Source organism: Macaca thibetana, chromosome 6 (genome assembly GCF_024542745.1).
Source record: "Macaca thibetana thibetana isolate TM-01 chromosome 6, ASM2454274v1, whole genome shotgun sequence".
Taxonomy (NCBI): Eukaryota; Metazoa; Chordata; class Mammalia; order Primates; family Cercopithecidae; genus Macaca; species Macaca thibetana.
Genome location: NC_065583.1, coordinates 11,435,673 through 11,449,359, shown reverse-complemented (window position 1 = coordinate 11,449,359; position 13,687 = coordinate 11,435,673). Strand labels below are relative to the sequence as shown.

At 46.7% G+C, this 13,687-nt stretch overlaps 1 protein-coding gene across 2 annotated transcripts in view; it reads right to left on the bottom strand.

Annotated features, from left to right (window-relative positions):
* The window catches only part of LCP2 (lymphocyte cytosolic protein 2), a 568,984-nt gene that overhangs the window by 44,943 nt on the left and 510,354 nt on the right, over nucleotides 1-13,687 (bottom strand). Inside the window, exons 2-3 of one of the 2 annotated variants that reach the window (XM_050794344.1) lie at nucleotides 6,342-6,537; nucleotides 2,056-2,118 (exon numbers count right to left, since the gene is read on the bottom strand). In XM_050794344.1, coding sequence (XP_050650301.1) covers nucleotides 2,056-2,118; nucleotides 6,342-6,419 — 141 coding nt within the window. In that variant the 5' untranslated portion in view covers nucleotides 6,420-6,537. Of the gene's footprint in view, nucleotides 1-2,055; nucleotides 2,119-6,341; nucleotides 6,646-13,687 lie in introns of those variants that run through there. The other variant, XM_050794342.1, reaches the window with a different exon arrangement.

Below are 13,687 nucleotides of genomic sequence, written 5' to 3'. Positions count from 1 at the left end.
ACAGAGCTGGAAAGGGTGATAGATGAGTAATTAGAGCTTAGATCAAACATCCCCAATTGTATCCAGCACACCTGTGGTGGAGGGTGGGTTTCAGCAGAAGCTGCCTTTACATCTCCCAGTTGCTGGGACAGGCACTGGATTCTGCTTCCTTTCTTCTGGTTCCTATCACCCTACTTTCCACTTCCTCCTCTTCATACAATGAACAGAATGTGCCACATTGTCTGAAGAACTGAGAGAGGACAGATTGGAGCAGAGGAAACATAGCTGCCTAGATACTATCTCTCAAACAACCCTGTTCTACCAGGCCTGACACTCCCACCGGGACTGTTGTGGGGAATCACAGAGCTGGGAGGGGTCATCACCCACCATGACCCAGGCCACTGTGCTCAGTCAACAGGGTAGGAAGCAAGGCAGGCTGAGAGAGGGCAAGCGCTTGCTCAGGGTGACCCTGAGGAAGACCCTGTGCCCGAGGCAACAGGGCCTCGCAGGCACCACCTGCAAAGACGTCTTCCTCCCTTTCCGTTCAACTGTGATAAGTCTCTGTTCTCAGTGCTAATAGCACCAGAATGAAATGTTTGGGTTTAGCAGTAATTTGCAAGAATAGCACTAAAACTCCAGGAATTCTACGGACTCAAATCTCACTACGAATAAAAAAATATTGTTAAAAACTCAAATGGTATTAGACTAAATTAAGTGTATGCTTTAGTTCAATTATGAGGTCTGTGACATAGAACAAATCACATCACAGCTCTGCATGTGTTTCCTCATCTGCAAATGAGGTAGTTGGAAACCTTTCTGAACATACGTTTCTGCTATAAAACAAGTTTCTAGAAGGCAGAAATCGCATCTTAACCATTTCTCTATCCCCACCACCTATAATGCTCTCCAGTATGTAAAAGCAGCTCAGGAAACTGCTTGTCAAGTGAACCAACAGGCAAAAGAATGAATGATTTAGGTGGACAGTGAGTAGACATGTCTTACATGGCACCTGGAAGCAAAACTCAGACCAATAGGAGCACAGGTTAGTTTCAGCGTAAGACTTGAGAGCTGCCTAGAAAGGGCCACATGACTGTGGGTAGTGGCGAGCTCACCATCACTGAAGGAATTCAAGAAGATGTTGGTAGCAGAGATGTAATAGAAGAAATGGATTGGTGTTCTCTGGGGGCAAGCTGGAGCTGTGATCTCTCTGGTCTTGTCCAAATGGCCTGAAGTCTCATGGTCAAGTTCCCTTACTGACAATGTCTTACAGGGAGACACAACTTAGCTTATTGTCCTCACTCTGAATTTAAATTAGGAACATCTACCCCCATGAGACCCTTGAAGTCTTGTTTTCAAAGAGTAAAGAAAAGTTCCCAGAAAGGATGGTTTGGTGCAGTCAGGGTCTTTCTTAACCCGTGGGCAAAGGTGTCATTTCAGGGAAAATGCTCAAACCACCTCCCCGACCACAACCTAGCACCTCTGTCCCCACCATTAAAGCTGCGTCATTTTCCCTTTAATGGCTTAGTCTTTAATATACATCTGCACCTTGGTCTTAGACTTCAAGCTTTTTGAAGTATAATACAGTGGAGACAGCCATATCACATGTGCGTTTGATACAATATCAGCTTTATGAATCTGGTAGTGAGAAAGAAGGAAGTAATTGAAACAATGAGGGTGATGCCATCCTTTATTTCACTCATGAGTATGTGCTCCAGAGTGAGAAATGGGAGGTGAGAAGCTTCTGTTCGCCTATGTGGTCCTTCTTCCCCTTGGGCTTCTCAAAGGATGGATGGCATTTAAATAGATTTTCCAGATTTTTTTTTTACTATACTTGGATTCCTCTTTAAAGTGGAAGTGGAAGATCAGAGAGGGGTTCTGGATGGTAGGATCCTGAGAGGTGGTGAGAGAGGGGGCCCTACCAAATTTCTGGAGAAGGCAAAGGGCTGTGTGGGGATCCTAAAGACAGACGTTGACCATAGGTGTCCCCGGGGAAAGGGTAGGCCAGTTGGCCCTGCAGCCGTGGGGAAAAGTGCTGAACAGTCTTGGTTTCAGTGTGTTGGACTAGCCAGAGCTTACCAAGAAGCGAGCCCCATCGATGTGGTACTTCTTCACTGCCTTCTCACAGTCCTTATAGTTGAGCTGCAAAGAGAAGAGGAAGGTGTTGTCACTGATGGGCAGGCTCATACCATTGGTTCCTCTCCCTTGTCTGCCCCAGAAACTTAGCACTTTGCGGTACTTGTGGCTAGCCAGGCTCCCCACTGCCCTCCCTTGGCTAACAGAGGGCCCAATCCCCACCTCAGCCTCGCTTTCACTATCCCCTTGGGACTGCCTGAAATGGAGAAATTGCCTTGCTCTAAGGCTTCGGGGCCAACCCTTCCAGAAAGACTGTCTTCAAGGCATGCAGAGCTCTGCCCTATGCTCCTCAGGAAGGTAGAGAGGGGCTGAAAGAAGAAAAGAAATACCATCCATTGTCTCGATGCCCAGAGACAACCTCAGTGTTTCTTTCAATGCTTTCTTCCTAGCATGTTTCTAAACATAATTGAGGTTATGATTTAGATTCAATCTCATTATCCTGACTTTTTTTCTCTTAAATTACCTGAAAGGATAATATAAACACTGCCTAGTGTTATGCAAACTCAATTTAAACAATATTTTAATGACCACAACATTATTTAATCATTCCCTTATTGCTGGACGTTTATTTACCAAACTGCTATTTCAATAATGATAATAAAAATGGCTAACAATTATCGAAAGCTTTCTGTATGGCAGGCACTGGTCCAAGTGGTTAAACTAGTCTTCAATCATTTTACCCTCACATTTTGCAGATGGGGAATGAGAGACACAGACAGCAAGTAACTTGCATGAGGTTCCATGGATTTTAGGTGACAGGTTTCAGAACAGGCTTTAATGTCTCTTTCAGAAATATTCCCCTTTTAATATCAGTATAACTTATATACGGTAAGTAAAATGAGCAAATGAAAACGCAGCTTCATTTGTTTACAGTACATCATCCCAATCAAAATAGAGACCATCATGGATACTATTTTGCAAAACTTTTTCCTCCCTCTTTGAGATAAATTGTTTAAGTCAGAATCTCAGAACAGAGTTATATAGTATCCATATGAATGAGCATTTTTAAGACCTTGGTTATTTTCCTAAACCAATCAGCAATCATATGAATTGCTGGTTTCAACTTGTCCTCAACAGCATAAATGTTCACATTTGAAGTATCTCTCAGCTTGCTGCTTTGAGGTGGAGCATTTAAGGTTAAATGTTTCTCCTTGAGGATCCCAGGCTCTCCTCACAAGGAGGGGCCTCATGGTTTGTGGCAGCCTTCTTTTGGAGCACATTTAAAACCATCTTTTTATCTTATAGCTGACAAATCCAAAGAATAAATACAATTGTCGTGATGTCTTAGCTTGGAAGGGTGGGATGAATATCACACTCAGAAAGCTGACTTAAAAGTTGATATTGAAAGCACGTCGCGTCTACAGAGCCCTGGTATCCCCTTTATCTACAGGCAGTGGGGGGTAAGTGGTTCTCAGAAGAGTCAACTGCCTTTAATTCATCATTCTCACTGTTATCATTATCAGATAAACCAGATGATTTTGAAGAGTGCTAACTTTGTGTCTAGATCAGCAGAGAGTCCTGCAGACTGGGACCCAGGCATTTGATTCTGCTCCAGCAAGATCTGGGCTTGTGGACCTCAAATCTGTATTTTTAAGAAGCATAAAGTGGTCCAGAAAAGTTACCTGGATTTGTAGTAAGGAAGACTGAGGCCTCTAGAGGCAAAGAGGCTGGTCTAAGGTCACACAGTGTGCTGAGATACCAGCTGGGACCCCACCTGGGATTAGGACACATAGCTCTGAGCCAGTGCCTCTCCACTGCATGACCCAAAGATGTTCTCCTGCAAGTCAAAAGGAATTGGACAGATTGAACAAATATACAACATGGTCTCAGTCCTCAGGAGCTTATATTCCAGACACAGGATGAGGTACACATGTCAGAGACAAGAAGACACAAAATCCCACCAGTCTGCATTGGTGTCCCCAGCTAGGAGCCAGTTAATAGAGAAGGAAAAAGGGCAGATGGAACATGCATTAGGACCCATCTGTCTGCTGAATGCCTTACACCCATCATTTCCTTTAATCCTCACAACCAGCCCATGGAGTTAGTTACTGTTCGTATCTCTATTTCACTGATGAGGAAGTTGAGGCACAGAGAAGCAAAGCAACTATGGGAAAGTCGCCAAGCTAGCAGGTGGCAGAGCCAGGGCAAGGTGTGTCTGACTCCAGAGCTGACTCAGGAGGTATCTCCAAGGGAGGCATCTCCAGGAGAGGTCGGACCCCACTACTTGGGTAGAGTTTGCATCTGCAGATCAATCCTTTACATGTCATGATTGATGGCTGAGATCTATTCCTAAAAAACTCTGCAGTCCATTCATTTGGTATTTTCTTTCAGGGGGCTGAGGTACTCAGAATCTGAAGGGTTTCTATCCAAGTCTGTGGAGAGACTAGGACTTCCAGGATCACAGATTCACCTCAGTCTCCTAGTTTCTCCCCTCAGTCCATTTATGCCAGAAGAAGGAACCTGCTTGGATGCCATAGATTTGTCCTGGGGTCTGAGATATCCAGGAAGAAAACTCTCCCTTCCCCCAGCTCAGGCACAGACGTCTTCCGATACCGTCCCTGACCCATGGTCCATCTCCCTGTACTGACGGGAGTTTTAGGGATCAGTTCTCTGTTGCTCAATTGGATTGTGTAATTCTCCTGGTCACACCTGAAAGTCAGGCCTGTCTGTGCCTCTCAGCCCATCTCAAGTCTTTCTCTTCATAATTCTCAATTCCTTTCTTTTTCCTTTACCAAGGTAACATGCCACTTTATTCCCTCTTGGCAAGTTTTACCTTGTTGCCCTATCTTGTTTGGTCTATATTTGAGAAAGATATTAGAAACAACCTTCAAAAAACCAGTTGTGCAACAATATTTGCTGAAACCTAAGTTTATTATGACCTTGCAGAAGGAAAATAACAGAAATGAAAGCACTAAATATGGCAAAAAAAAAAAAAAAACAAAACAAAAAAAAACAAAAAACAAAACCAGGATCTGTGAGCTGCACCCCTACCATACCACACCTAGTTTAACATGTTCGCATTTTCTTCTTCAGATTGGGGTAGAACAGCTGTGACTATAAATGCCTTGGAACTGCGTAGACTCCAGGTTTGGCTATATGTCCTAGGGAACCTCGTCTACCCGCTTGAATCTCAATTTCCCCAGGAAAAACAGGAAGCTGAGTTAGATGACTTCTACCATCTTAGCTTTACAATCTCATCTTTATGACAGTCTGGAATGTCAACAGAATCTGATGCCAGCCTGCAGGGATGAGGTGTTAGAAGCTTAAATGTCTCTCACAAGGCATCTTACCGCATGGTCAGGGTAGAGGGACACTAACTAAGTCATGTGGCTTGAGATCTGCCCAAGCAGATGTGTCGTCCCCTTCTGCCAATGACCAAGCACAGGGATCCTTCAATCTTTCCTCTAAGCCCAGAAGACAGGACAGCAACATTCTGATCCCAGCACTGCCACAAGCTTCTTCCCCTCTAGGGGCCTCAGTTTTCATAGCTATAAATTGGGGCTTCTATCAGTTTTCTGGCCTGCTTCACAAGACTCTCATAAAGCTCCAAGGAGACTCTGCCCCAAGCAGGAGCTTGAGGACCCCCCTCAGGGTTGTGAGCAGTGAAAGCCTAAATGCCGTGTCTGGCACCTGCTCATCTTAGTCCTCTAACCTACCGTGTCTGGCACCTGCTCATCTTAGTCCTCTAACCAGCCCTCCCACCCTGCCTATTCTTTCTCCCGCCTCCAGGACGCCATGTCGCCCCTTTCTAGTAAGAAGCGTTGATCTCATTAGCAGTTGCAACAGTTCTCTGCATCTCAGAGCATGGACTTTAAAACCAGATAGGTGTGACTTGAAACTTGCCTCTATCACATGTAGTCCCTAGGGCTTCGGACCATTTCAGTTCCCTGAGCTGACTTTACAGCTGAGTCAAGGGGATAACAATGCTGACCTCACAGGAGAGTAGGGAGCATTAAATGGGATGGTGCCTGTGAAACACTGAATTCAAACCCTAGCACATAATAGGCACATACTCTTTTGAGGGCTCCTGCTCACATCCTTCTCTCCAGAACTCATTGCCAGGAAAACTCAGCGGTCTATATGGCGCTCACTCAACCAGTAAAGTTGCCATAGGGTTCCATTGCTATCTTATACACCTCCCACATTCTGCCCCAATTCCATTGTCAAGCCTCAGTTCAGCCCACGAAGGGCACTATCATCATGACCATTCACAAAAGAGCAAGGCTCACCTTCTTGAAATAGTCAGCAAGGCTGTCAGGGTCCCAGCCCAGGACCTCTGAGCGAAAGGGTACATTCCTCAGTGCCATGGCTGCTCTCCCAGGAGGAAGCTCACAAGCTGAGCATGAGCGCTGCACCCATGGGCAGAGAAGCTCAAATCCAGAGCTCGGAGGCGTTCTTGGCTCTTCCAACTCCCTGCTACCCTGTGGAACACCCTTGTTGGAGCCGATGTCTTTTCTGCCGTAGCCAGATCCCAGAAAGCAACGACTTCCTCTGCGAACAAATATGGTCTCTTCTCAGAAAACGACTCAGCTAGTTTCCTTTACCACTTCCTCTGCTGGGCTCTAAATAAGTAAACAAGGAAGCCCAGCTCTGGGGGCTTGAGATGCAGAGACAGCCCCAGGGTTGGTAATTCCCCACTGACTCCAGTCACTCCAACCCAGTAGGAGAGGCAATGAAGGGGTCTTAAACTCCGATGTGAGTCCGAGTATTTTTCCTTTAAACTCTGGGCACCCATATGTCTACACTGCATTCTTGCTCAGCGGGGGCTTTGCAGACCAAAATCTATGCTGATGGTTGACCTGAAATACGGACAATTTCCCACATCAGTGAACTGCTGGAGCGTGGTCTTTTAATGCTTTCCAACCACCTTCCCCTCCCACCATCAAAGACTGGGATTCTTTCAGCTGCCTATTTACAGTTGTCATGAGAGGGTCCTCAAGGAATGAGTGAGTCAGATACCCAGGGCTGAACAAAGTGCTACACTGTGCAAACAGGGCTCAGTTTCTTATGTGACTGTTTCTGTGCTATGCAACCTTAGGCAAGGACTTAAAAGCTGGGAATCTCAGTTTCCAAATCTGTATAATAGGAAAACAGTGATTCTTCATATACACATGAAACTTAGATGCATTTAACTAGACAAACCTAAAAAGAAAAATTAAAAAGAAAAAAAAAACTTAACGATTGCTATTGATAGTGTCATATATTCCATTCACGATTGTTTCCACAGTATATTTTATTCACTATTGATTCTGCCATATATTCTAGCCAAAGAGCACATTCCCTGGAGATAGGAGGTGAGAATCTGCTGTTTTCTTAGTTTCAGACATTGTTTATTTCTCATAATTGAACAACTTATTGGCAGAGGGTGAGTCCAGTGTGTAAAAGCAACTATATTTGTGCAATAAGGCAACCTCTAAACATAAGTTACTACTTCATCTAATGCTACACACACACGCGCGTGCACACACACACGCACACACACAGAGTCATCTGTTCCAAGGCTGTTGCCCTTACTAAGTGATGCTATGTTGGTCCTTGAGGTGGTGCCTCCCTGAGGGTTTTCAAGCATAGCTTTGGCCATGCACAGTTTCTGTCTTATACACACACTGAGGAGCCCCACAGTCACTGTAATGCACTGGCCTCACAAGCTGGTGGGTAGCTTAAATGAAATACACATTTTACTCCAGGCCCAGCACCAACTCATCAATGTGAGCTGGTATTAGCCTCACCTTAGAAGGTGCTGAGGGCATCAGTGAAGGTAGCCCAGGCCATTTGTTCCTTGCAGGGCCTCACACCTAAGAGCTCTTTCTCTCTTTTTCTTTCTCTCTTTCTTTCTCTTTCTTCTCTTTCTTTCTCTCTCTCTTTCTTTCTTTCTTTCTTTCTTTCTTTCTTTCTTTCTTTTCCTTCTTTCTTCTTTTTTTTTTCTTTTGAGACAGAGTTTCACTCTTGTTGCCTGGGCTGGAGTGCAATGGTGCCATCTCGGCTCACCGCAACCTCTGCCTCCCAGTTTCAAGCGATTCTCTTTCCTCAGCCTCCTGAGTGGCTGGGATTACAGGCATGTACCACCACACCCAGCTACTTTTGTATTTTTAGTAGAGACGGGGTTTATCCCAGTTGGTCGGGCTGGCCTCAAACTCCCAACCTTAGGTGACCCGCCCGCTTCAGCCTTCTAAAGTGCTGGGATTACAGGCATGAGCCATTGCTCCTGGGCTGCATCTAAGAGCTCTTGGTAGCTGATCATTCTGTATAAAGCACAGCCCTGCTGTACAAAAGCTCCATCATGGGTGAGAGGTCACCTGGTCTTTCAAATCACTAGCATAGCAGTGAACAATAAAAAGCCATTTGAAGAGAAAGAGAGAGAGAAATCACTTTGAAGTAGAGTAAACACAGAAGATGTCATGGAATTAACTGGGATTTAAGCAGGGCTGTGGAGGATGGAGTGAACGGGAGGGCATTCCTGACCTGGATCAATCAATCTCTCTCTCTCTCTCTATCTCTCAAAACACATGCCACCTATGAAAAGGAACATTCCAGATCATCCTTAAAAGTAGAAGCAATTTTACTTTATTTTCATTTCTTCTTTTTATTTGCTTTTGTTTTTTTGTTTAAAGATGGGGTCTCCCTCTATTGCCCAACCTGGAATGCAGTGGCACAATTATAGCTTACTGTAACCTCGAACTCCTGGGATCAAGTGATCCTCTCACCTCAGCCTCTCAAGTAGCTGGGAGTACAGGCATGCACCACCATGCTCGGCTGATTTTTTTAGATTTTTTTATTTTTACTCTTTTGTGGAGATGGAGTCTTGCTTTGTTTTCCCGGCTGGTCTTGAACTCTTGGTCTCAAGCAACCCTCCCATCTTGGCATTACAAAGCTCTGGGATTATAAGTGTAAGCCATCAAGACTGGCCTAATTTTTTTAATGATGTTCACCCCACTCAGGATAAGAAAAATCTACAGAAAAGCAGTAGTAATGAAGGTATCGCTAAATATTAGGCTCTTTTAGAAAGAATTATCTAATTAATGTGGCCAAGATGGAGGATCCACGGAGCTCATTTGGAAGACAGACAAAGCAGCTAAGAAACCTGGATGACAATAATGGCAACTTTGAGAAACATAAGAGACATGATGCCTTGAGCTCTTCCTATGTGCCAGAGAGCACAAGCTAAGAACTTCTTCCTGACTGTCTTAATTGTTGGCACTATTATTGCTCCTACTCTGCAGAAGAGAAAATTGAGGCTCCAAGAGGTGAACTACTTGCCCTCTGAATCCAGCAAGTAGGGGGTGCATCCAGGACTCTTCCAAAGTTGATCTGAGTCCAGAGCCCCTGTCCTTGGCCATTTGCCACTTTGAGGCTCTGAGATGTTACAGAAACTGCCCAAAGTAGACTTGGGATTCAAACCCAGTCTATCTCCAGAGCCTGAGCAGTTTCTTCTCTCTGGCCTCTGGTGAGGAGAAAGAGAGGTTGTCAATCTGAACAAGCTCAGTAAAGGGTGCAGCACTCTGCACGAGGCGGGCATTTGGTGTCCCCTCTCCACAGAACCACAAGCCCATTCCTCAGAAAGGGCAGTTGGTGCAAGGGGAAGCGTGTTGCTTCAGGCCTGGAGCCTTTCCTCTTCCCCAGGCCTTGCTGATTTCTCAACACTCACGAGTTTCACATCTCCTGTCTCTGGCTGGAGGGTTCCTGAAGTTCCGGAGACTGGGCTAGTTAGCCCCCAAGAGAGACTCAGGAGACCAGAAGAACCAGTGTGACCCTGTGCAGGCTCAGCTGCAGGCCCCTCACCTCCAAAATGGGGTGGCCATGACAGCAGCCTCTGGGTACAGCCCCCGACAGAGGGGCTGCCATGACCGTGGAGGCCAGGGGCAGCAGTTGGATGTACAGCATCTGTCTGTTGGCTTCAAGCATGCAGCAGAGCAGAGGGTGGGGATCCAGTAGTGCACAGTAATTTGAAGCAATGGTGGGGATACCCTCGCCCATGTCTCTCTCCCTCCCCCTAACCAGGTGGAGAACTCGGCACTTATGAAGGAACAAGGTTACAGAGGCCTTGTTAGGCTTTGCGATGCATACCTCAAGATTTGGGGAAAGGCAAACAATCTCTGGGCAGAATAAAAACAACGTTCTGGGGGCTGGGCACAGTGGGTCATGCCTGGGAGTCATGTGGTGGGTCAATCCCAGCACTTTGGGAGGCCAAGGCGAGCAGATAATCTGAGGTCAGGAGTTCAAGACTGGCCTGACCAATATGGTGAAACCCTGTCTCTACTAAAAATACAAAAATTAGCCAGGTGTGGTGGCATGAGCACCTACAGTCCCAGCTACTGGGGAGGCTGAGACAGAAGTGATTGAACCCTGGAGGTGGAGGTTGCAGCGAGCCGAGATGGCGCCACTGCACTCTAGCCTGGGTGACACAGCAAGACTCCCTTTCAAAAAAAAAAAAAAGACAATTCTGCCCCTACACAGAAACAGGGCTCCTGGGATAGGAATGGTTTTTCTTTTTCTTGGTTCTTTGTTTTTGTTTTTGTTTGTTTGTTTGTTTGTTTTTTCGAGACGGAGTCTTACTCTGTCATCCAGGCTGGAGTGCAGTTGTATCCTCTCCGCTCACTGCAACCTCCATCTCCCGGATCCAAGCAATTCTCCTGCCTCAGCCTTCCGAGTAGTTGGGACGACAGGTGCATGCCACCACGCCCAGCTAATTTTTTGTATTTTTAGTAGAGATGGGGTTTCACCTTGTTGCCCAGGCTGGTCTCGAACTCCTGAGCTCAGGCAATCCACCCGCTTTGACCTCCCGAAGTACTAGGATTACAGGTGTGAGCCACCGTGTCCGGTCAAGGGATAGGAATCTTTACTGCACAACCAGCGGAGGCTGTGGACAAGAAAGCAGTACCTGCAGGGAGGGCTGTGTCAGATTGTGAGAACTTAGGAAGGAACAGTGGATGTGGTAGCAGCAAACTGCAGCCCAGAGCATCGCCTGAATCTCCTCCCCACCCCACCTGCCACGTCCAGACTCCCAGCTCCCTCCTTTTCCATCTGACCCACAGCAGAATCAGGTGGGCAGATAACTGCCTTCCTTCACAGCTAATTCTAGAGGTGAGAGAAATGCACAATTCCTTAGAAGAGACTTGGAAGTTGCAGCTTCTGTGTGTGGGGTTGGGGGAAGAGTCTGGGGAGCTGATGCTTAGGTGACGGGGAGAATGGAAAGCAGGGACTTTACAGACAAGAATGTGCTGACCTTCTTAGGAGAGGAACACAAGAAGTTAGAACGTGGGTGGGAGGAAGTGCTTATTTGAATTTGACTTGGACAGAGGGTCCTGACCATGGGAGAGAGAATAAGGTGGTGGCATGTGGCCCAGAGAGGATGCTGACATGGGACAGACACCGCAGGCAATCGGAGGATGCCCTCGCCCGTGTCCACCCAGCCTCATTCCCACCAACTTTTTAACATCTCAGATTTATCACCAGAGGCTGAAGTGCCTTGCTGTTGGAACTTTCTGGAGGGCCTGCATGGGAGCAAAGGCTGCAGCTGTCATCCTCACAGGGAGAGGGGGCAGTTTTCCCTCCATCCTTAAGGCAGGCAGTGGGAGCACCCTCCATGCCTGGGATCCTTGTGGATGGCAAAGGGCTCCACGACGTGGGAGAGTCCGGTGGAGCGAGCAGAGCCAGGAAGGGGTCCTGACTGCTCTGCTGGACACTCCAGCAGCCATACAGGAAGGCACAGAACTCAGCAAGCCGGCCTCAGAAAGAGTGTGCAGGCGGGGGGAGACCTGCCTCCCATGCAATGCATCCTCCATGCAGAGCGCCAGCGCTCACAGCACTCCTACAGGCCGTGGGCGGGAGGCTGGGGAGGGGGCTGCGCAGCAACCCCATAGGAGCCCTCCTGCAGGCCACACTCCGCTCTACCTGGACAGTCACTGAGCTCCCTGCCCCCAAGCCTGGACACAGCTCTGACCTCCCCCACCCTGGGAGATGGCACGGGGAAAACATGAGCCGGCCGTCCTGTGCAAGGCAACGAAAAGCAATATTTTCCACTTCCTTCCAGTTGACAATTTCATTCTTTTAAAAAAACTCTTTCATCCCCTTTCTCTGTGTCTCTTGCTCGGCTATTTTAGTTGAGGTGCCTCAGAAGTTCAAAGGTGGGTAGGAGGAAGTACTTATTTGGACTTCCTGTCAAACCTCCCCTCCCTGGCTGCCCTATTTTTGATTTTGGCAGCCTGAACCCAGAGAGCTTTGCTGTGAAGGGAAACTCCCCAAGTGCCAGCAAAGGCGGTGGAGTGGGGGCTGGGGGCCGGACAGGGGGTAACAGGCTTCTCAACTTAATAGAAAAATCCTTGTCTTCTTCCTTGGCGAGCTGGAAGAATGCAAGGTTTCTGGGGGGTGGGAAGGGGTGCCAGAAAATAAAGCAAATGAAATTTATCTCCAGTCAGCAAAGCCACCTGTGACCGACTTCAGTTGCTTCTCCACAAAGAAGAGCTGTGGGTCCAGAAAGTGCAAGCACGTCCCTAAGATGAAGTGGCTTGCAGCAAATGAGAACAGCATAGATGAGAGGCTCAGAGTAGGTTTGAGAAGTGGGCGCATTCTGATTGCATGTAATTTGTCTACCAACCCTTCCACAAGGCTTCAAGGGCTTGGCAAAAAGAGAGCGTAGGTCCATGTGTGTATGACGTCACATAGCCCTCGTAACTGCTGTTTGTGAAACGGGGGTAGAGTCGTACATACACTTTATAGATTGAAAAGAAAGGCTTGGGGAGACCAAATGCTTTTTCAAGGCCTCACAGTTCATCAGAGGGAAAATGTGGGCTTTGAAACCAGATCTGTCTGACACTAAGATTTTCCACCAAAAGATGCACTTTTCAAGGATAGAAATGTTACAAAATGAATTATCGATATTTTAGAGCAGGTCTTTTCAACCATATTTATTAGGAAAGACAGGATATTTTGCTTTTGAGTTCTTCTAAAATGATGATCCTTGGTTTGCATACATTTTTCTCTATTTAAAAATAATTAAGCCTAGCAATCTAATGCTCTATGAGTTTTGTATATCAGTTGTATCCTGCATGTAGAAAGACACCTGCTAAGGGCTGCAGAGCTTGGCTGGGTCAGGCTGAGTTACAGGTGGGAGGTGGAGGTGGTGGAGGAAAAGAGTAAAATAAGGGAGGAAAATGACCACAAGCTTCCATTCATTCCAGCCTGGGGCCTCAAGGAAGCCTGAATTGCTCTTGCTATGAACCTGGAGCTGCCTGGCTCCTCCACATTTCAAGCCTGCTCTTAAAACTGTCCTTTTGAGTATGCGAATGCCTCTATATCCTTCCAACAAGTAACTTTGTTGCTCAGATTGCACAGAGTTAGGTTCTGTTGCTTGCAACCAAAACCCCAACTCTTCCACATACATAGACCATTCTTTAATTTGTCTAAACAGTCTCAAGGGGGAAAAGGAGGTAAGCTGGAGTAAGGAAGAGTCAAGGACTGGCAGATGAGGAGGTCCTAGGCTTGTATTCTACTCAAGCAATGCCATCAGCTGAGTGTCCAACCTTGAGCCCCTTTTAAAGTTTCCTCATCTTTAAAATGGACTGATAAAACTTAACAT